The sequence below is a fragment of the Eublepharis macularius genome, chromosome 2 (assembly GCF_028583425.1).
Source record: "Eublepharis macularius isolate TG4126 chromosome 2, MPM_Emac_v1.0, whole genome shotgun sequence".
In the NCBI taxonomy this organism is placed as follows: domain Eukaryota; kingdom Metazoa; phylum Chordata; class Lepidosauria; order Squamata; family Eublepharidae; genus Eublepharis; species Eublepharis macularius.
Window position 1 is genome coordinate 13,559,984 of NC_072791.1, and position 23,545 is coordinate 13,583,528.

Sequence of the window (23,545 nt, forward strand, 5' to 3'; positions counted from 1 at the left end):
CAGGATGGTGCCCGCGGTGTACTCTCCTACCCTGCTTCTCCCTGGACTCTTTGCCCTCAGGTGTTGTTGCTGGTTACCGTCTGTCTCCCCACCACTCCTACAGGGTTTTCCCCACCCCTGCCTGGAACCCACAGCAGGAATGGAGCTGCACACACAACCTCTAGGGACATGATAGCTCTGCCTTATAAACCGAATTGGATCCTACTTGAATTGCTGCTGTTCAGAGTATTGGCAAGTGTTAAAGGGGCTAAAAACCCTTTCTTCCGGGCTGGCCCATCTCTGGGGCTTTCAAGGGAGATATACCGCTCCAGCCTTTCCTGAGGTTAGTCATGTCAGTCCACCGCAGCCGAAACACCAAAGAGCCCCGCAGCGCTTTAAAGTTTAACAAATTTAGAGAGCAATCCCTAAGGTCTGTTCAGAATCCTGCCCAAGTTTAATCAGAGCGGCCTACTCACAGAAAAACGTTCTTCAGGTTGTGCTGTGTGCTACAAGGTTTCTTGAAGTGGGACCTAGCTTACAAAAGCATATACTTTAAATCTGCTCATTTTAAAAGAATGGCCCATCGCAACTCAGAGCAGCGCATCATGGGGGCCTCACCGTGGTAAATGGGAGCGTCAACTGGGGCAGGGGGCACTGCCCACTCCCAGACAGGCTGATACAGTATTTTCAAATGAGTAAATTATTTTGCTTGTGTTGGGCTATACAAACACTATTTCCTTTTTTAACATACGAGGAAGCATTTAATTATTGTGTGTAGCATTGACGGACACTCCGTAGTAAGCTATAAATAAATTTAAGAATACATTTCAGTAGATGAAATACTTATTTACAACTAATTTGAGCCGCATACAGCAAGATTAAAATACTTAAATTTGTCAGCAGCAGGTTCCCCCCCCTAAATATTAGGACAATGCATATGATGGAGATCTAGGTCAATGAAAATGGTTAAATTAGCTTTGTTATTCAGATTTGCCGTTTCAGATTAAAGCGGTGATCAAGTATGGAGATTGTATTATTTATCTTCAGCTTCATCATTTATAATCCACCTTTCTCACTGGGACTCAAGACAGATTACAGATATGATAGGAACTACTCAGCCAGTTCAGTGTAACAGCAGAGAGCTTCAGTGAAACAAAGTAATGCAATGGGGCAGGGGATTGAACAATTGTTGTCTAAGGCACCAAAGCAGTAAGTGTAGAAAGTTTATCCCTTATACAAGTCACCTTCTGAGCTTTTTTTTTTTTTTACATTCTTAAGTAGATAGTAAATCTTCCTTAAAACATTTTTGACTTAAAATATTGTGTACTGTAAACAGAGGTTAGTTTATATAACAATTTTTTGTCTATAGTTGTAATGACCTCACATCGTGCCGTTATATACTGAAGCCTGCCAAGAGCATACGCATAATATGGAAGTTTTTCGGAGAGGGAAGTAGCTGCCCCCAAAACGTAGTTAAACCACTCTGCCAAAAGCTGCAGGCAGATCAATACATTCTCCCTCTGAGTCGGAGGACATCCTGGGTGTTTCCACTGTCCAATCAGGGAGGCAGGAAAGTTGATCTTTCTTCCACTTCCTGGCTGTATGTGGGAACACCCCCTGCACTTCCAGTTCCTTTCCTGCCTCCAGGGAGAGCAGTTTACCTTAGGCTAGCTCTGCACTGCCTTTCTGAATTTTTTCTGTCCTATACCTTCCATTTCTCTTTCTTTCTTTCTTCCCCTTAACTACTACTACTTCTTCATTTCTACTCTTCTTCTCCTTTACCTCTACTGAGGGGACAGTCAAGGAGAAGATCGGAGGCTGAAGATCCAGGATGGCATCTGCAGCCTCGTCAGACTCGGAGGAGAGCTTTATGGAAAGGGCGAGCCACCCCCCAGGAGCTGTCTTACCGATGGCGGGGGTGTGCTCACCCGGCGCCGGCTCGCCTTGCGAGGCTGAGCGGCTCCCCGGCGAGAAGATGGCTCCCAGCAAAGATCAGCCCTCAAAGAAACGGGCCCGTCTCCAGCAGAGGGCGCCGCGAAGCTCTTCAACCAAGCAGCAAGAGCCTCCGAACAACAGCGGCGGAGGGAGCTTCCTTTTGGCGGCAAACGACAGCGCGGCTAGCGTTTTCCCGCCTAAGCCGACCAACGCGCTTCCCAACCTCCCGGCGGGAGAAATGGGAAAAAATCGTGAGACAGAAACGCAGGACGCCCAAGTAAGTGCTGCCTATTTATCTATGCCCCCAGAAGTGATGGGTTTTTTATGCCACACTATGAGAGAAGAGATCCTGGCCTTACGGAAGTCTGAAGAACTCCAGCCTTCCCAGCCTTCCTGCTCCAGGGGATGCCAGGATTCCCAAGGGAGATCCAGCTCTACAACTCCTTGGCCCACCAAGGCAGCTAGAAAGACTCAATCCAATGCCACTATGGGGGGAAGGGGCTGGATAGAGGAGATCCCTTCCCCTAGTGAGGAATCTGATGGCGGGGACTTCCTTTCTGAGGAAGAACAGGATGAGGAGTCTTCTAACAGTGAACACTCAAACAGGTTGTTCCAGGCAGAGGAGTATCAATACCTTCTTGCAAAGACTCTGTCTGCCCTCGAGCTCCAAGAGCCATCCAGGGGGAAGGAAGAGGCCTCTCCTAGGGACTCCGGGAACAGGGCCAAGGGGAGTAGAGAGTTCTTCCCTAGATCAGGTCCAAGTGTTCCCTAGAACTGTCTCAAAATCTGGAACACCTGGGACTGGTTATCAGCACGCAAAAGTGCTATTTCTTTCTTCCAGAGGAGATCAAGAAGACCAAAAACGAGCGACGGCCGTCGTCAGACAACACCAGTCCTGCATCATGGAGCTAACCAAAGTGCTAGGTCTGCTCGTGGCCAACTCAGAAGCTATTTTCTGGGGACGCTTTCATACCAGGTCCCTACAGGCTCTACTGCGGCCCTACCAACACCAGATAGCTCAAAAAAGACCCATCAAGATACAAGTACCCTTGTGGGTCAAGAACAGCCTACGTTGGTGGACCATCGATTCCAACCTCAGACAAGGCAAGGGTTTCTTGACTCCCCAGCCCATACAGTTGTTCACAGACGCAGGCCTCTCAGGCTGGGGAGCGTCGCTGGACGGTCTACCCGGGCAGGGCCGGAGGTCTACGACAGAACGGAGGCTACCCATCAATGTCTTAGAGTTGAGGGCAATCCGTCCGGCTCTCATTCACTTCAAGAACCATCTGTACCTCCAGCATGTTCTCATTCGCACGGACAATGTGGCAGTCAAAAGCATACATCAACAGGCAAGGAGGTTCCAAATCATCCCGTCTTCAGAAGGAAGCACACAAGATTATCAGCTGGGCGGAGGACAATCTTCTATCCCTGCAGGCGGAACACATCAGGGGAGTGGACAACGTGGAAGCAGACTGGCTGAGCCGAGAGTCTCTACACCCGAGGGAATGGTCTCTCAACAGGGAGACGTTCAGACTGCTGACAGACCACCTTGGCACTCCAGCAGTGCATCTCTTCGCATCACCTCAGAATCATCAAGTACCGAGGTTTTTCTCCAGATACCTTCACCCGGAGGCGGAGGGCACGGATGCCATGACATCACAATGGCCCGAGGGCCTGCTGTATGCATGTCCTCCCCTTCCGGTTCTACCAAGGTTACTGAGAAGGATCCAGGAGCAAGCAGCAACAGTAATCCTAGTGGCTCCTTACTGGCCCAGGAGACCCTGGTTCTCGACTCTCCTGTCGCTGTCGACCCATTCGCCACTCCACTTACCAGTACGTCCGGATCTGCTACAACAGGGACCATTCTGGCATCCTCACCCGGAATGGTGGTCCTTGACCGGATGGAGGTTGAGAGGCGGTCTCTACTTAGAATAGGATATCCAGTGAGTATTGTGGAGACGATGTTAGCATCAAGAAAGAGATCTACAAATAGGATCTATAATTCCTCGTGGAAGGCCTTCGTACGATGGGGAAAACGTAAGAAGATCGACCCAATGTCTCCGTCCATTCGTGACGTCTTGGGGTTCCTGCAAGAAGGACTGGACAGAGGTCTGAAACCACCTACCCTAAAGAAGCAGATTGCGGCGATCAGCACTGTACTCCCAAGATTTGAGTCATGTCCGCTATCCACTCATCCTCACGTTAAGAAATTCCTTCGGGGAGCCACCTTACTAAACCCACCTACGGTGCATCGTTTTCCGACCGGGTGCTTACACATCGTTCTCAAGGCCCTTACCAAACCGCCTTTTGAGCCCGTGCGAGACATCTCTCTCAGGTGGCTGAGATTAAAAACTGTATTCCTAGTGGCCATTACTTCGGCACGTCGAATCTCCGAGCTGAGCGCATTGTCTGTTAGACCAGATCTGTGCATATTTCATAAAGAGAAAGCGGTCCTCAGGATGGACCCTTCCTTCCTCCCCAAGGCGTATACACGATTTCATCGTACGCAAGAGATCATTCTTCCCTCCTTCTGTCCGGATCCTAAGCATCTGAGGGAAAGAGAGTGGCACACCTTGGACGTACGCAGAACACTCAAGGCGTACATTATTAGGACGGAACAGATTCATAAGACGGATTCACTATTTGCTAATATTGCTGTACCTAGAATAGGACAGAGAACGTCTTCATCTTCCATCGCATACAGCATCAGGACCTGTATCAGCGAGGCGTACAAGGCTCTCAACATGGAAGTCCCATCAGGCATTACAGCTCACTCCACCAGGTATACAGCCGCTAGCGCAGCCCTGAGACGGAACGCCTCCATAGAAGAAGTCTGCAGGGCGGCCACCTGGTCGTTTGTGTTGACCTTTATTAGACATTATCAGTTACACACCTACTCGTCAGCGGATGCAGCGTTTGGTAGAAGAATCCTGCAACATGTCGTGGAGGATGAAGATCATCTCCCACCCGAATCCTGAAGAGACTGCTTTGGGAGCACCCAGGATGTCCTCCGACTCAGAGGGAGAACAGCCCCTTGGATACTCACCGTGAGGGGTCCTTCTCCTCTGAGGTAAGGAGGACATCCTGGCCTCCCGAGCTCTTCGTCCTCTGTCTAACACTGTTTTTTTCCCTTCTACCGCTGCACTAACGACCTTTATTCTCTGAAATTATTCTCTTGTTATAACAGTTGCTAGTTATAAAGGGTCTTGGTTAATCATAGCCCTTTGACAGTTTCTTTGTTTGAAGTCCCTCTCGTTTCAGGGATATTTACCTTGTATAGTGTCTGGCACGATGACTGCTGTGGGGATACCTCCGGAACTGGAAGCACAGGGGGTGTTCCCACATACAGCCAGGAAGTGGAAGAAAGATCAACTTTCCTGCCTCCCTGATTGGATGGTGGGAATCACCCAAGATGTCCTCCTTACCTCAGAGGAGAAGGACCCTTCACGGTGAGTATCCAAGGGGCCGTTTCCCACCCCTCCCCAAAACACAGCTAAGCTTTCACCCGCTGCAAGCAAGAACTCTCCTTCAGCCCTTCTTTGTGATACAAATAAAGTATACTCATTTCTAATAGCTATATGGGAACAAAGCTCTTTTTGCTCCGGTGACTGTGTAGACAGCAAACACACTTTTTCTGCAGCAGCACCTCATATGTGCAGACCAAATAATAATGCTTGTGTTGAGCACACAGCTCTAAAGAAAAAGGCAGCCTTAAAAGTAAGCTCAGTTTGTGATTGTCGAGTCACACCCTGTTTGAACTCACTGTAATATTACAGACATGGTGCTTTTTTGAGACCTTGTGTTGGTTATTGCTTGCGTGCTGGCAGAGATTCAGAGACAGTGCCAGATACTCGGCTTGTTGCTGCCCATGTTATAATTGCTGCTGTAAAAGAATTACGTTCATGAAGGTGCCTTTGATTATTACTGCTTTGAATGGTAAAATTGTGTGTAAGGGTCTGTCAATTTGCAGCTGACTTATGGCTGCACCGTAGGGTTTAAAGGCAAGAGATGAACGGAAATGGTTTGCCATTGCCTGCCTGGCCTTCTGTAGTGGTCTCCCATCCAAGTACTAACCAGGGTTGACCCTGCTTAGCTTTTGAGATCTAATGAGATAGGGATAACCTGGGCCATCTAGGTAATGGCATAGTTAAAAATTACAATCTTAATTTTCAAAGATAGCTTTTGGATAACATTTAGGGCATTTGCTCTAGTCCTTAAAGATGAATGATCTACTGAAGCACAGAACACACCAGTTCGCAGGGAAATAGGATGGTGGCTAATTTAACCCCAACTCATGTAAGCTCAGCAAAAGAGGAGAGGCTGAGGAAAAGCCAAACTGTTACCTTTGAAATGTTCAGCAGTCAGATTTCTGAGTTCAGTTGATAGAAATAGGCTTAGCTGCTGAGGTGTTTTGGGCTGTCAGTGATTACACTTCTGAGATTTTGGAAACAAGAACTGTCAGACTATCAAGTCAAAGGGGAGATGTAGCCGTGAGCTTTTGGTGGAAAGAGGTTCTTCTAGGGGTATGTATCCCGAAAATATTTGGGTTTCCTGCTTTGAGTTTACCCAAAGCAGGAAAAACATTTGGAAATACCCAAAACCTGAAGCGGCTTGGTATTTGAATCGCTTCAGAATGCTCCATAAGGATTCGGAGCATTCCAAAGTGATTCAGGAGCTGGGCTTTCTCCCAGCACCCTTACCCACCCCCACCCCCACTTAGCCCCCCTGAGCCTTACCTGGCCGGGTGGGGAAGATCAGAGCTGCCGCCTCCTCCGGACCCACAGGGCTGCGGGGAGGGCTGCAGCTGCCACCGCACTGCTTCCTCCTGGCCTGCAGGGCAGCCGAGAAGGCCTTTTCAGCCTCCTCTGTCACTGTGCGGGCCCGCAGGGCAGCAGAGAAGGCTGGAACCACCTCCTCCGTCCCTTCCTGCTGTCAAATGCGCACCGTGGCGGCCATTTGAGCGGCAGGAAGGGCCTTTTTGGCCTCCGCTGCCGTGTAGGCCCGCAGAGCAGCGGGGAAGGCCAGCGCTGCTGTGCCACCCCGCGGCTGCAGCGGCCTGCAGCAAGTGGCAGGGCCAAGGTAAGTGGGGTGGGGGTGGGAAGCTGTGGCTGGGGATTGGGGTGGGATGTTTAAAGGGCCCTGCCACTTGCAAGTGGCAGAAAAGGGGCCCTTTAAACTTCAGCTGTCAGGCGGGGGAATCCCCCCACCTGCCAGCTGAAGTTTAAATGGACCTCCTGCTTGCAAGAGGCAGAGAAAGGGCCCTTTAAACTTGGGCCCTGAAGCAACCCGAATGCTTCAGGGAAGCTTTGATTCAGGATTTCCGAATCGGGGCCAGTATGTTGGCCCCAATTCGGGAATCCTGAATCTTTACAGATCAATGTATTGTTGAAGGCTTTCACGGCCGGAGAACGATGGTTGTTGTGGGTTTTCTGGGCTGTATTGCCGTGGTCTTGGCATTGTAGTTCCTGACGTTTCGCCAGCAGCTGTGGCTGGCCTCTTCAGAGGTGTAGCACCAAAAGACAGAGATCTCTCAGTGTCACAGTGAGTACCAAAAGACAGATCTCTCTCTGTGACACTGAGAGATCTCTGTCTTTTGGTGCTACACCTCTGAAGAGGCCAGCCACAGCTGCTGGCGAAACGTCAGGAACAGCAATGCCAAGACCACAGCAATACAGCCCGGAAAACTCACAATAACCATCTTTACAGATCAGGTCCGATGTGAGTATTTTACACTAATTGGAAACCCAAAGCGCACACCCCTAGGTTCTTCTGAAAAGGGAGTAGTCAGTAGGTTGGTTACCTCCTTCCCTCTCTCTGATTTATATTCTATTCTACTCTTTCCCAAATTAAAACACTTCTGTTGTATGGAGGCCCACATTCTAAGTAACTGGGTTGGGGAGTAAGAGGCTCAGTGGAAAAGAAATTTTTAGACCCAATCAGTTTTTGTTTTTTAAAAAAGCTGTTATCCTTTTTTATGTATGGACGTCATATGTACAGTGTGTGTGAGAGAAGAAGGGGGCTAAGCATGCATCATTGTCAACAAATTTGCATTGGTGTCCATTCCCGATTCCCAGTTTACTCCTAGTTGTTATAGTTAGTGCTAAGATATTGATCAGTTACTTATATGAGTCTTAATGCTGTTTCTAACCGTTCATCCTACAGGATTAGCTCAGAACGGAGAAAGGAGAAGTCTAGAGATGCAGCCAGATGTCGGAGGAGCAAGGAATCTGAAGTGTTCTACGAACTTGCTCACCAGTTGCCTCTTCCCCATCATGTGAGCGCGCATCTTGACAAAGCCTCTATTATGAGGCTGACTATCAGCTACCTGCGTATGAGGAAGCTGCTTGATGCAGGTGAGAGTTTACAGGTGATTGTAAAGGGAGCATGGGTGAAAAACAGACTTCGAAATGGCCAATTAGTAGACGCTCAGATAACCATGGCACAGTTACCTGAAATACCGCTTCACAGAAGCTTATGTTTCTTTGCCCTTGCTCTGGGAGATCATTTATGTATGTATGTATGTGCGTACATATGTACGTACGTATGTACGAACATGTATGTATGTATGTAATTTATAGTCCACCTTTCTCACTGAGACTCAAGGCGGATTACATAGTACAATTGGTATTAGGAACATTCCCATACAGTATCAAGGACATTTCCATATAGTGTTAAGGACATTTCCACAACAATGTCATAGGATTTTACAAAGACGTAGCATTAGCAAGGATCCAATACAGAGTTGAAGAATTGCTGAAACAGAACATAATCAATTCTAGGACTGCCGCTAGATAAACATGAAGTACAAGTAGTATAAGAGTACATATTCGAGCAACAGATAATATGCAAGGTAACGTAGTAATGAAGACTATGGTCCCTAACTCATTAGCGAAGCATTTGAGACCTCTCTCTATAATACTTCCGAGTAAAAAGCCTTTTTGAATAATTTGGTTTTGCATCGTTTGCAGCACGCCAGGAGAGCGCGGGCTCTCCTGACCTTCTCAGGCAGACCCGTTCCATAGGGAACATTGGAGGAAGAAATCTTAAGTATTTTATTTCTCAGTGATGGGGTGCAGAGGTCAAGCTAGCTTCCCCTCCTGCCCCCATCAGCATTAGTATTGCTGTCTCTCCAAAGAAAGGTAGATGTTATGAACATCCCCCCCACCCCCAAACCCTGTTGGAGCCAGGGGTTTTTAGCCTACTGTCATTTCTAAAATAGAAAAACATTTTTGGAAGAAAGAAAGCTAAAAATTTCTGGAAACATTTATCAGGACTTCATTTCTTTCAGAGTTCTACACAAATATTCTGGCTCTATGGTTGATTTTTTTAAAAAAATCCTGCCTTTACAGTATCTTAACTCACTTTCTGTAGCACGCTTGGTTCAGATTTGATTTCATGGGAGATAGAAAAGCGTAGCAGCTTTAAAGAGTGCTTGCCTCTACAAGTCTGTGATTTGGCTATTTCTCTCTACCTAAGCATATCCTGTAAATCACTCAAATGTCAACTAAAGCGAACTTCTAAAAACGTATGGGCTGATTTGCCACTGCACTACTGTGGGGTGGAGGACTACTTGTTCACTAGTGGATGTGCCACTTGTTCCGTCCTCAGAAGCAGAGGAAGCTGTGTGGTGCTAAAGGCCTCCTTGTTCATAGGTTCCTTTCTGAGATTCTCTGTCCATAGCCACTTCTAAAGCTCAAGCACATGTAGCATTTGCCAGTTTGGCTTAGGGGAGCTGATCACGGGTTTGTGCCTGTGTGGGCTTGTGTCCTGGGACTAGTGGCTAATGGTATGGGACTTTTCCGTGAGATCTGTGTATAAGGTTCCCCCCCCCCCATTACCCTGCTCTCCATTTCGAGCTCAGTGCATAATACGTTTTTACTTTCGTTCATGAGGACTATTCAGTGTAACTGTAATGTAATCAAGTTACAGGTTTGTGGTGAAGATAAAATGGAGGAGCGGAGTCCTCATGTGGGAGAAAGGTGGGGTATAAATGAAGTGAATAAGTAATTTAGCATCACAGTTTTTTCATGTTGTTGCCGTGTGTGGAACAGAGGGTGTGCATAAGCATCGAAGACTGTGAGTGTTCACATAGTGAATGTACACATTAACTGTAAATGTGGAACATTGCCTAGTTAATGTGCATAGGATCCAAGTAATACTGAAGGAAGTGCAGCACTTAACAATGCGCACAGCCTGTTGGTATACATAAGGGTTCCCTTCACAGCCTCAGCAAATGCTGTGAGAATTTGGAGGTGTGCCTGAGGAAGGGGGAATGTAGGGAGGATATGATGCCATTTCTGGGTTACTCTCTAGGCTTCCTCCCCTAATCTCTATGGGGGGTTTATCATAGAAACTACTGGAAATTCTTAAGAGTGTCACTGTATGTATGCCATGTATGAAATAGTCTCATCTGTTTACATTCCCCCAAAGGTGCCTTGAAAACCTTATGGGATTGCCAAAGTCATCTACAGTTTGACAGTGATTTCGTAAAAAGAGCTGCTGTTTGCATTAACATTTTATCTTATTACTGCGAAGGAGCCAGGCTTCCTTTGCTCTCTGTTTAATCTCTCCTGTATTTACGTCAAAGAAGCTCAGATGTAAATAAATTTGACAAATAATCTTTAAATCATTCCTACCCCTTCTGGTACAAATTTGTACATGTCAAGAACTTTGTTCCAAAACGTCCTGCTAGCACCACAGTTAGTGGGTCTAGCTAAACTTTTCAAAAACAAAAGCCTTCCAAAACTTTCACCATGAAGATTTTAGTCCTGAAGTTGCTAAGCCAGTGTGTTCTCAAATTCCATTTTAGAGAGGTTTCCGCAAGTACTTAAATGTAAGGATTGGTCAGAAAAACTGTTTTGGAAAATACATTTTGTAGTATACAACGATGAATACTATTTAAATATCTGTATTTTGAGGAATTCATTAAGTTTGATAAATTTAAGTGTGGTAGTGACCTATCCTTTATATCTTCCAATAAGAGACATGTTTAGTTATAGATGTTATCATTTCTTGAGAGAGAAAAGCAGTTCATTGTTTAGATGCAAAAACATCTTCCAATTCTGTAAAAACATTGAACATTTCTAAAGCTTTTAGTGCCATGGCCTCCTGTTAAAACAAGGCACACATTTTTCATCTGTCTGTCTGTAATCTTCTTGTACCAGAATCTGAGTATACTAATGAGGAACTGTGATAGGAATTGACTGAATTTTACAAAGAAAGTACTTCTGATTCCCAGACATCATAAAGAAGCAGGTAAAGGAGTGCCAGACTTACGCTCACAGAGAATTTCTATTGGTTCTCTCCTTTAAAGGTTGGACCAAATGCTGCGTTCCATGTGGTTGGATTGGTGACCCCGCCCACCAGGAGCTGCATTTGGGAGGACACGACTGGCTGTAGCACAAATAGGGATGTGGGGAAACGATTCTTTTATAATCTGTGAATGATCGCCTGATGGCCCCTTTGATTGTGGCCCAGTATACGATATCAGTGTCAGTCCAGTCCTGCTTTGGCCATATTATAGGCTTTATCTTGTGAAACGGTGTGTGTGTTTTGCGCTGCCAAGTTGCTTGCAACTCTTGGCGACCCTGTGAATTAATGACCTCCAAGACATCCTGTCATTAAAATGTAATATGATTCTGGATAGACAGACGTATACTGTATACCAGTACTCCCTCTGTATTTGGCATCTCACATGTTCTTTGCAGAAAGATTCTTGTTCAGGCTTAAAAACTGAAGCAGAAATTACAGATGTAGAAAGTCCAATGAAATACCAATTATAAAAACAAACTTTTTAAAAAAAAGTTCAGTCACTTCAGTATTGATTTTATTGCCTTTTTAAACTATTACAAAAGCAAGGTATGAGCCACTTCAGGGAGTGGTGTAATCTTTCCTACACCCAGGTTATTTCTCCTTGCAGTGTAACCGGTGAATATTTACCCCAGAAATCTACCTTTGGTGCTCTGTACAGGGCTAAGCATCCGCTCCGTCACGAGTTCTTCATTATAAATTCCCCCCCTCCAAAAGTACATTTGCCTGGAAGAAGCAGCCATTGAGCTGTGAATATACCCATAGCCGGATGCCGTGAAACACGTTGACAAGTGCAGGGAAGGATTACCAGTGCGCTCACATAGGTAGTTCATTTTCCTTTTATTTAATATCATCTAGTCAAGGATGGGGGCCAGCTGCCAAGGTGCAGCCACACACAGCAGAAAAGCTTTCCAGACTTGGTAGTATGAAGCATCAGATGCTAAGATCAACCAGATTCCTGGGTCGGCTGAGAAGACCGGGAAAGTATTTACAGTCAGAATCCACTGGGTTCTTCTAGTGACATGGGACACAATCTGTTACAGGAGATACAGATTGTGTCCCATGTCACTAGAAGAACCCAGTTGATTCTGACTGTAAATACTTTCCCGGCCTTCTCTTAATCTGATTCTAGGGAAACAACAGGAATATCTGTGTTGGATCAGATGTTCGTTTGGCTGCCTGCTGGGCTAGAACAGATACCACACCTGCATGTTCATCTGAAAGGGTGCCACGACAGCCCAGGTTTAGTCCCTGAGAATCGGTACACAGAACTCCCTCAATGGAAGGATTCTTCATTCTAACGAAGAGGAAAAGGACAGTAACTGTGCTGGCCAGGCCACAGGCCACAGACCTCCCGTGAGCTCACATAGGTAGCAGCTGCACAGGCATGTAACTTTTCTAATGCATCTGCTTTCATCGAAAACCAACCAACACAGTCTGCCACAATCCATCAAACTACCACTTTTTATTTGCCATTCACAACTTCATTTTACACTTTATACAGCATTTATTAAACAGTGCTAATTAAATAATACTAGGAGATGGGCTGCGGCTCCGTGCTTTTGTTATCGCTTGTTAGCCGCCCTTCCTCCTCCTTGATGACCACGCCTAATCAAAAATGGAATAGAAATCAGTTGAAAAGAAAATATAATTCTTAAAGAGAAAGATATCAATTTTTTTTTTAAAGGAAAGGGAAAGTAACTTCTGGAGAAGTTACTGTTGTTGGAGGGGTTTGTGGGGCTCTGAAGCTGGCGTTGTTAACTTCATTGCGCTCTTGTTGGTCTGGAAGGATTTAAACAACATTGCAGCCGTGTTTGCTTCTAACTATTAAAGGTCTGGCTTTGTGTTGTGACCAGCCCAATGAGCCCTCCAGTTCAGGCGGTGGTTACAAATACGTAGGTTGTGTGAATTCACTTCTTGGCCAGCAGCAACTTTCCGTTCTGATTGTTGTGTTATTTTTGTGAGGCATAACTTGGTGATATACAGAATGACATCCGTAATTGGGACCTAAGTGCAGGCAGTGACAGCCCAACTTTTCCTAACGCCCGCTGGCTCTTCTAGGTGACCTGGAGGCAGAAGCTGAAATGGAGACGCAGCTGAATTGCTTCTACTTAAAAGCTCTTGATGGATTTGTCATGGTTCTCTCGGAGGATGGTGACATGATCTACATGTCTGAAAACGTGAACAAGTGTATGGGACTCACGCAGGTAAGGAAATGCTCTTCTCCTGTCTGGCTTTGTCCCCCCGCTGTGATTATAACCCATCAAGTCAAAGCCACGCTGGATTAAAAATGGCTGAACTTGGATTGAGTCCAGCATTGTCTCGGCCATCAAAGCCCCCAGACTAAGCTTTCTCTGTCTCTTACAGTTTGAGCTGACTGGACACAGTGTGTTTGATTTCACTCATCCGTGTGACCATGAAGAGCTGAGAGAAATGCTCATCCACCGGAATGGTGAGAAAGAAGCGCTTTGGGTTTTCTGTTTTTAAAGTTTCGGGCCAGATGGTTCCTTTTCATCATATCATTGCTAGTCATAGTTTAAATAAGTGCTTGATCTCATAGAATTTGTGGGTAGCCTGATCAAGATTCCTGTATTTAACTCTGCAACAACCAAGTCTACTTTTAATATTAATATTTAGTAACGATGGAGGGCCTGTTAACACTCTTACCGAGCCAAGGATCCTTCTCACGTGGAGGTGAATTGGGTGCAGGGCCCATTGCCAGAATGCAAAGAAAGGGGTGTAATGTGTGACAGATGCACTCCACGTCGGGCGTCCTCATATTCCTTGCCCAAATCATCTGCGTAGTTTTCATTAGTCTTAAAAATGGATCTGCTTTCCAGATATACTGACAAGCGACAGAAGTGCATTAGCAGCATCTAGAATATAAATCAAATCAGCATTTGTGTTGCAGAAATTCTGCAAGATGGCATAGTAGTGATCAGCTTAAGAATGGCTATACGTCTTACAGAATGGTGGCCAAATCTGTTCACTTGTGGTGGGTTAGTGAGACTCGGTGTACACAGGGCTTCTCAGTTTGCTGCAGGCCATTTAGCCTCCGTCCACAGATGTTGAGGATGGCTCTGGTGGTGCTGACAGCTCTGCTTTCTTGGTCGTTATCATTCTTTCTTGTGCTGGGGAGTTTTCACAGGCTAGTTCGGGTGGGAAAGTAACCTTAAAATATTTCCCAGAACTCCTGTGAGTTGCTGTATCCTCTGTCCGGTATCATGCGACGTGTTAAATAAAAATTGGTGTTACTCTTGCTTGTCTCAGGCCCTGTGAAAAAGGGAAAAGAACAGAGCACAGAGCGTAGCTTTTTCCTCAGAATGAAGTGTACGCTGACCAGCAGAGGACGAACAGTCAATATAAAGTCTGCTACATGGAAGGTAATTAGAATTGTGGCTCTGACATCAGTAGATTTATATGTAGACTCCAAGTGCATTTAGAAAGCCTTTGAGGAGCATCAAAATGATGGCACGCATTCCATCTGCATTACTTCTCTGGCCGAAGAGTGTTTGTTTGTGGGAAAGGGAGTAGCAATTTCAGCCAGTTCCCTCCTCTCCCTATCAGTTTTCCCGCTTTGCTCCCTATACTGTTTTTGGAGGTCTGCTGACCCCCAGGAGCACCTACTCGCGTGCTGGTCTCAACCTCATGTCCAAGTGTCATCTGCAAGTTAGGGAATTTCAGGGGAAGGTCTATAAAGACTACTTGACCTCCATTCTCAGTAGCAGTTGTCTCCTTAAATTTGCTCTGCTCAGGTTGGCACCAGTGGAAGAAAGGTGGGGGAAGGCAGCAGTAGAGGAGAAAGAGAGGGCACTCCTTGCTTGCATTTGAGGCTGTGCTAGCACATCTGTGTTTATATATAGATGTTTACTTTTCTGCAAATGTCTTGAATTCCTTGGTGTGATCCCTAGTCAATTTATATTTTGCCAGCATAACCCTTAGACAACAAACTTCCCAATCTTGTGCTATAGACAGCCGTAGCAGTACCCAACTTCATGCTTATGTGGAGTGGGGGGAGAATGTCGCATGCCAGGTCTGTGCGTATGCAGTCCCAACATTAATTTCCTCTGTAGTCTTTGGAACTTTGGAGCAGGCCTGGAATTGGTGGCCAGGAGCACAGGACTGGCCCATGCCACAGCCAGGCATCCTTTCCAAAATTCACGAGCCCCGCTGCAGCCTGTGCCACTTCTGGGACCTGCAGGCTGACCATCCCTAGTTTACACCTCTGCATGGTCCTTCATTTTTACATAAAGCAGATCTTATCTCAGACCATCACAATTCCCCCCCCCCCCCTCTCTTACTTGCATTCAGGTACTTCATTGCACAGGGCACATTCGCACCTATGATCATTGTACCAATCAGACGGTCTGTGGGTACAAAAAGCCTCCCATGACGTGTTTGGTGTTAATCTGCGAACCTATTCCTCACCCCTCCAACATTGAAGTCCCCTTGGACAGCAAGACGTTCCTCAGCCGCCACAGCCTCGACATGAAGTTTTCGTACTGCGATGAAAGGTAACACGAGCTGCTCCCTACCTACCTTTTTCCCCCAAGGGGTTCCTTGGGAATGCTGATCTTTGGACTTGCGTGCTGCCCCTGGCCTTTTCTTGCTCGGCAGAGGAGGCCGTCAGTAACAGATGGGGGTGTGTTTCCCCCCCCCCCCATTTAGACAGGAGGCAAGGCAGCATGCAGCTCCCATTATTGGAAGGCACCATCCTCCTCCTCTTCTGTGAGTCCTCTTCCTGCCTTAGTAAGGAGTGCAGACATCTTTCCAGAGCTCTGCCACCTTAGCATCAGAACTTGGAAGGCAGCTATTTTGCTCTTAGCCAGCACCTAGGCATTTCTGTTCATCAACTGCTTAAACAGTGGTAGAAAAGAGCAATAGTCCAGTAGCACCTATAAGACTAACGAAGTTTGTGGTAGAGTGTGAGCTTTCGTGAGTCACAGCTCACTTCTTCATATACCCTTCAATAATGAGCTGTGACTCACGGAAGCTCGTACCCTATCACAAACTTCGTTAGTCTTATAGGTGCTACTGGACTATTGCTCTTTTCTACAGCTATAGACAGACCAACATGGCTTCCCATCTTGCTTAAATAGTGGTATTTAGAGGAAATAAATGGGAAGCTTGAAAAAGCAATTTACTATCTGAATTAAAAGGCTTTTCCAATATGAAAGAATCCTTTTGAGTGAATAAAATTATTGTAAGAACACCCTGTCTTTATGGACCTGGTAAAATGAACAGCCTCTCCCCTAATTTAAACATGATGCCTTTTTGGGGGGAATCACATAATCCTGTAATTATTCCTCATAGCCCATCTTGCTCAGATGCGCTTATTACGGGCACCAGCCCATTCACCTAGGTAGATGCACTGCTGGTCTCCTAACATGGCGTGCTGCTAGGAATGCTCATGCAGTGTGAGCTAAAATGCACTGAGGGCTTTACGACTTCATTGGGCAAGTGCTCCATAAGCAGTTAGCCTCCTGTTTAAATCAAGGGCGATGTTGACAGGTTGAGAAGGGTTTGAAAGCTGCCTTGTTCTTGACAATGAATCTATGCTTCTTGGTTACTGTGATCTTCCTCCAAATGTCTGTTGAAAACCTTTTAATTGGATCTGGGCAGGGATCCAACCACTTCCTCAACCCAGGGATACATCCCAAGAACTCATTTCTTTCATTTAACCAGTGTGGCCATCTTGGTGAGAGCCAGTTTGGTGTAGTGGTTAAGAGTGCGGGACTCTAATCTGGAGAGCCGGGTTTGATTCCTCACTCCTCCACTTGAAGCCAGCTGGGTGACCTTGGGCTAGTCACAGCTCTCTGGAGCTCTCTGAGCCCCACCCACCTCACAGGGTGGTTTGTTGTGGGGATAATGGTGACATACTTTGTAAACCGCTCTGAGTGGGCATTAAGTTGTCCTGAAGGGTGATATATAAATCGAATGTTATCATCATCATCATTATCGGAGTGAAGCTCAGAAGTTATACTGGTTCTTGAGCACTGTATTCCCGTAAATGTTAACTTGTCTGACACCAACCATACTGAAGTTTGCAGTTTCATTTCTTGCCCTCTTCTCTTCTTGTTTAAAAATTAGGCAAGTAATGTCGCTTTGTGCGGGTTTTTGAGTTTCATGAATTCTGAAGCTGAGAACAGGGAATGTAAAATGCTTTCCCGGTTTCCAGAATATTCAAAGATTGCATTCATGGGCTTGTAGCTAAAATCAAGTAAACGTTATTGCATTGTGTCAGGGTTGTGTCTTGTACTGGGGCAGAAATAGATTCCAAGCTGAACCAAGACCCTGTTACCTTTTGTATGCGGAAGAGGCATTTGTGGTTTTCCCCGTGGTATTTAACAGTCATTTTCTCCCCTTATACTTGTTCTGTGTAATACTGCCATCAAGTGGTTGCAAGAATTAAGTCTTCACTTGAGATGGCAATTCGCCTTTGAGCAAAACTGGTTTACACAGTGAATTCTAAAGGCACTATGTATTTCAATGGCTCTTTTATTTAAAACATTTGCAGCCTGCCTTGCCTGTACACACACATTCTCTGTAGTGGCCCTTGCCTTATGGAATGGCTTGTCTGAAGAGGCCAGGAAAGCTCTTGCTCTCCTGGCTTCTGCAAACTATGCAAAACTGAATTATTCAGGAAGGCATTTTTACATAGGTAGTAGGACTGTGCTGTAAGGAAATAGTTCATTGAGATGCACTGATAAGGGATAGGGACTATACACTATACTACTGTGTACTGTCCGTTGCTGTAAGTATGCTCATCGTGTAATAAATAATGTCAATTTGCTTATGTTTTGTTCCAGCAATTGTTTTCAGCTCTGTGTTGGATTTCTCCTTGTTTTCAAATTTCTGCAGTCAGTCTTAGTGAGAAAGGTGGTCTATAAATAATGAAAATAAAGTAAATAAATAAATTGCTGGCAGCTTCTTTTAAAAATATAGAACTACTAAAATAACATTCGTTTAAAACCAGGTCACTGGCGCAATAGTTTTAAAGTATTTCTTTGCTGTTTTTGTATGTCCTGCAACTGAAAAGAAATGTCACCCTTATTTGGAGGAAAGATGGGGCTGTCACTTGGTAACTTTTGTCATGCAGTTGTTTCAGCACATCACCAAGTTGTGGCTCCTAAATCCTTTCTGAGGACATTGTAAGTTGCAGTGTAGTGGCATGTAGAGACCCTTACATGAATGGAAAACTGCTTGGTGACGCCAATTTCGGAAGACCCGAGCTCATTATTAACTCAGTTAAAAACAAGGGAGTGATGTCTCAGACCAGATTTTCCCTTGTTCTTGTTCTCAGATGTGTTTCCCACAACCAAAAATCGTAATGTGGCAAGACGGAAAACTTGTATGGTACTGAGTCAGGCATGAGTATGTTGAGGATAAAGAAATACCTTAGTTTACCAGTGTCTGGTTACAAGTAGAAAAGCCGCATCCCTTTGAAAAACCAAGTGGTTGCAGGGAACTCTAGTCTGAACAATGATTTTTCCTGTTCCTGTACTCAGATGTTAACGGCCATAAGCTTCTTTCTGATTATTGATGTAACTGGCAGAGTGGTGCTTTATCTCAATTGCTCAGGGATTCCAGCAGTTTCCTGTTCAGTAACTTGGCCTCCTAAAATGCCCATCCTTAATCCCGATAAAATTTAATTTGCTCTATTTTTGAGCAATTGACTAGAACCTGGATTCCAATCCCTGTGTGCTTTGAAACGTATTGAGTAGTCTTGTTGGAGGTGGGGTGGGATAAATGCTAGTGGTAAGTCAATAAGTAGTCAAAAATGCCACACACTGATAACATCTTTCTGCTTTTGCTTCAAGAATTACAGAGCTGATGGGGTATGATCCTGAAGAGCTCCTGGGCCGCTCTGTATACGAATACTACCATGCCCTGGACTCTGATCATTTGACCAAAACACATCATGACAGTAAGTAGAAAGGAGGTCCAGTTGCATGGTGCTGTGTGCATCGCACCAATGTGTTCCATGCTGCTTGCTGCTGTGTATTCCGTGGCTAGCATCGCGTGCACACAGCTGCACCTGCATTCATTGTGAAATATTTTCAGGCCTCGTCTAGCTGCATCATTAATGGCAACCTGTTTCTGCTTCTAGTGTTCGCTAAAGGGCAAGTGACCACGGGGCAGTACAGAATGCTCGCCAAGCGAGGGGGCTACGTCTGGGTTGAGACTCAGGCGACGGTGATATACAACACTAAGAATTCCCAGCCACAGTGCATTGTGTGCGTGAATTATGTCTTGAGGTAAGCTTTGTGGGGCAGCTGTTGGTCAGGAGGTTGTGTTGGAATGCTTACTCGGTTGCCAAAGATCATATGAGAGGCTCTGATGACACAAGTATATAGAGATAATTTGGACGGATCTTGAATCGTTGCCGGTATTTGCTCTTCCTGGCTGAAGCAGTGGGTTGTTGTGTTTGGCAGCAAAACCCTCTCCTGGTTTTCACGGAAATTACGAAAACCTGCTGTGTGAATGCATGTAAACTGGGCAATTTATATTCTCAGAAAAGTCCAGAATTTAATAAGACTGACTAGAACCTATAACCTCTGAATACAACTTTCTCTGCTTATGTCCACAGATCGCCTTACTTTAACTTTTAAACTCTCAAGAGTTTATGCAATCTTTGTAATTCTAGAATTTCAAGAATTTGAACAAAAAACATGCAGGGCTGGGCCGTACCAGTTCCTTCAAAGGAGTGGGAGGTTGATTCCTGAAGAGGCTCTGCTGGCGAGAATATTTACCTGCATGAACAAAAAGGTCATGCAGGCCAGGAGGTTGTTCCAAGGCAGGGAATTGTGTCCCTTCCTGGGGAGAGAAGCGTGGTTTAAATGTCCTAAATAAATAAAACTGGGCAAGGTTGTCCCTGCCGTGGCAGTAGGAAAGTAGGTGGGGTCCAACCAGTGATATGTAAATCCTTTAAAGCACCTTCTATATCTTTCTCAAACTCCTAGAGACCTCCCTTATCCCCAGCTAGTCTTTCCTCCAGGTGTGATGCAAATTATTTGTGCTCTGGAGCTCCAGTAACTCACAGTGTGCAGAGAGGGAAGGGTTGGATATGAGGCTATTGGATGCATACACAGGCTTCCAGTTTACCATAATGCCCTGGTGTGTATTCGTACCTACGCACACATGTCCGGTGGGGGGTGGGCATGGGTCTTCTCAGCTGTACAGGACTCCTTTCTGTATGGGAGCTGCAACTATGGCTGGATTAGATTCTGCATGCCTTTAGCACTGATTACTGATCACATTTTAGAGTTCTAGAAGAGTAATCCATAGAAATACTCATAGAAAAACATTTTCAAAAGACATGTTTTAGGCTACATTTTCCCCTTTGGGGGAATTGTATCAGGCAAGTATAGTTGACTTTTGAGCCCAGTCTAATTGATGCATGTGAATTTTGAGCCCAGTCTAATTGATGCATGTGAATGAGTGCGGCAGCTTGAGATGCATTGCCTTTAAAAAACAAACAAACAAACACCTCTCTCCTCAGGCTGCCAAATGCAGCCCAGTCTTAGGTAAGCTCACCCAATGAGTTCAAGTAGGTGTGTGCAGAATTGCGGCCTGCGTTCAAAAACAGTTCTAGTGGATTATGTCCTAGAGAATTCTTGGGCTCCTCACTGAGAAAGTTGATAACGGGCAACCAACTTCCTCAGCAGTTGGCCCATCGCTGCCAAGTCTTCTGTGGCTGTCGCTGTCCTGTGGGGGTGCTGAATGTTCTCTGCTGTAGCTGGTCTTGTTCACACAGAGGTTTGCATGTGGACTGAGTTGTTAAGCTAGAATCAGAATCCTCCTGGCTGATGCTTTGATGTTCCTCAGCAGGCAATGCTCAGAGGGGAGACATTTTTTTATAACAATTTGGTCTAATAGCATAGGCAATTTTGGCTTTCCAGCAGGTCATGAGCTGCTCTGTAATACTTCCTTTCTCTTCCCATGCAGTGGCATTGTTCAGGGGGACTTGATTTTTTCACTCCAGCAAACGGAGTGTATGTTGAAACCAGTGGATTCTCCGGAGCTGAAGATGACCAAACTACTGGGCAAGGACACCCTGGAAGACAGCAACAGCCTGTTTGAAAAACTGAAGAAGGAGCCCGATGCATTAACCTTCCTTGCTCCTGCTGCAGGAGACACCATTATATCATTAGATTTCAGCACTGATGGTGGGTGTGCCTTTAGTTCAAAGGCCCTGCTTATAAAGTATGTTACGGTTAAGTAGTTATCTGGGCACTGCACGTCTTTGCATCTGATGTGGTTTTTTTTTTAAGGCCCAGTGCAACGCTTCTTAATTAGGTTGATGGTTTCTTTTAATTTTTGTAGAGTCTGATGAGCAACAGTTTGATGACGGTCATTTGTATAACGATGTAATGCTCCCCTCATCCAGTGAGAAATTGCAGAGTTTAAATTTGGCAATGTCGCCACTGCCTGCTTCAGAAGCTACGAAGCCGCTCCGTAGCAATGCAGACCCAGCGCTCAATAGGGAGGTGGTGTCCAAGCTGGAGCCCGGCACGGAGCCCCTAGATCTTGCTTTCTCAGTCCGTCAGAAGCGAGAGCAGCCGGCCACTCCCTCTGATGGAAGCACCAGCCAAAGCTCGCCCGAGGTTAGTCATTTGGGAATCGGTGCTGGATCCCACAATCTCCAATTGTTTCTCCTGTAAATAAAAGATGCCGTTTTTTTCAATGTTAAATCTTTATCAGTTTTGTATCCTGCCCTTGTTCCCAGAACGTTCACAGAGGTGGGGAAGAGGGGAGGGTCAGATTTACCCCCACATCAGCCTTGTGGAATAGGTTAGACTGAGAGCCAAACTACAAGTGACGTCTTAAACAGGTTGGACACTAGTCGGCTTCCCTCAAGTTTTGATGGGAAATGTAGGCATCCTGGTCTTGCAGCTGTAATGGAGAGCCAAGCTGTAAAACCAGGGCGCCTACATTTCCCATCAAAACTTGAGGGAAGCTGACAAGTGTTCCAACCTGTGTAAGGCGTCACTTGTAGTTTGCCTCTGTGAGAGAACATTGACCTGAGGTCACGCCATCATTCTTATAGTCGAGCAGGGATTCACAAACGTTTCCCTGCTCTTGTTGCAACGGTGTGGCCGTGCCACACTGCCGCTCGATTAAGTGTCATTCAGATTTTCCCCTTTCTGATCACTTAACTTCACAGAGGGTACAGTAGTGTTTATTTGGGGTCATCGTAACAGCTAGAGGCTGATACCTTCCCTTCACTTGACCCATCTGTGTTGAGCATGGCAGAAAATAAGACGTTTTGACATCTAGAATTTTGCCAACTACACACCCTGCTTTACCAATACAGCTGGTGAAATTGTAACGGTGCTTTTAGATACTTTCAGGTCTTTTTTGTTGAAGAGCTTTTACAACCTGATTTGAGGGGGGTGGGTTTGTATCCTAGCACTTCCCTCGTCAAAGTTTGAGGCTTTTGTCCAGCTTAAGGAGCTTTCTTCCAATGTCAAGTAGCTCTTCCACCTGAAGGTGAGCCTCTTCCCACCAGAGAACGGCTCCTGAGGTTGGTCGGAAGCTCCTCAGGTTGTTAGAACACGAACTGATGTGTCTTTAAAACCTAGATTTAAATTACAGTGTGAGAGCTCAGTACATCTGCTTGGCTGTACCCCTGGTGTAGGAAGTGCCGGCACTGGAGATTAGAGGTGAGGGGTGGGGTTTTCCAGCTCGTAAAGGTGAACGTAAACCATTCTGTTGCATGCAATTCACGTCTGGGTGAGTGAACTTCACCTCGTATTGAAAAGTGACACGGATTGTATTTTACAGCCAAGTAGTCCCAGTGACTATTGTTTCGATGTGGACCACGGAATAGGCGGCGAGTTCAAGCTGGAGCTGGTGGAGAAGCTCTTCGCTATAGACCCAGACTCAAAGAACCCGTTCTCTATGCAGGTGGGTATGTGAGTGAGTTTGGTAGGTTCCTAGGACTGTCTTTGTGGTGTTGCAGATGGTTTATGAATTACCACTTGTGTTCACGGTTGTTGTTAAGACAGGTGTTTGGGGCATAACACCTCATTCTATATCAAGCTAAAACACTTCACTTCTGTGTAAGACTGGGTGGGGTGAGGAGAACAGGTGCCGTGTTTGTGTGCCAGGAGTGCAAATGCCACACCATCCATGCGCACATTGAAACTTTTCTGCTCCCTTACAGAATGCCCTGCTGCTCCTTTAAGCTAATCTTATTCTTTTAATTTTAAAAAAAGCAAGTTTGGGATTTGATACAGGGACGACTGAAGTTAACCTCCTGGCTTCATGGAGCCCTCAATGTTTTATGCAAAACATTGATTTTTTAAAAAAATTGGCA

The 23,545-nt window shown here is 45.7% G+C and overlaps 1 protein-coding gene across 2 annotated transcripts in view; it reads left to right on the forward strand.

Annotated features, from left to right (window-relative positions):
* Positions 1–23,545, forward strand: part of HIF1A (hypoxia inducible factor 1 subunit alpha) — a 54,597-nt gene that overhangs the window by 23,043 nt on the left and 8,009 nt on the right. The window contains exons 1-11 of one of the 2 annotated variants that reach the window (XM_054971060.1): positions 5,303–5,363; positions 8,077–8,267; positions 13,285–13,430; positions 13,591–13,675; positions 14,494–14,606; positions 15,535–15,737; positions 19,044–19,150; positions 19,334–19,481; positions 21,172–21,392; positions 21,550–21,830; positions 23,011–23,133. In XM_054971060.1, coding sequence (XP_054827035.1) covers positions 5,308–5,363; positions 8,077–8,267; positions 13,285–13,430; positions 13,591–13,675; positions 14,494–14,606; positions 15,535–15,737; positions 19,044–19,150; positions 19,334–19,481; positions 21,172–21,392; positions 21,550–21,830; positions 23,011–23,133 — 1,674 coding nt within the window. In that variant the 5' untranslated portion in view covers positions 5,303–5,307. Of the gene's footprint in view, positions 1–5,302; positions 5,364–8,076; positions 8,268–13,284; positions 13,431–13,590; positions 13,676–14,493; positions 14,607–15,534; positions 15,738–19,043; positions 19,151–19,333; positions 19,482–21,171; positions 21,393–21,549; positions 21,831–23,010; positions 23,134–23,545 lie in introns of those variants that run through there. The other variant, XM_054971061.1, reaches the window with a different exon arrangement.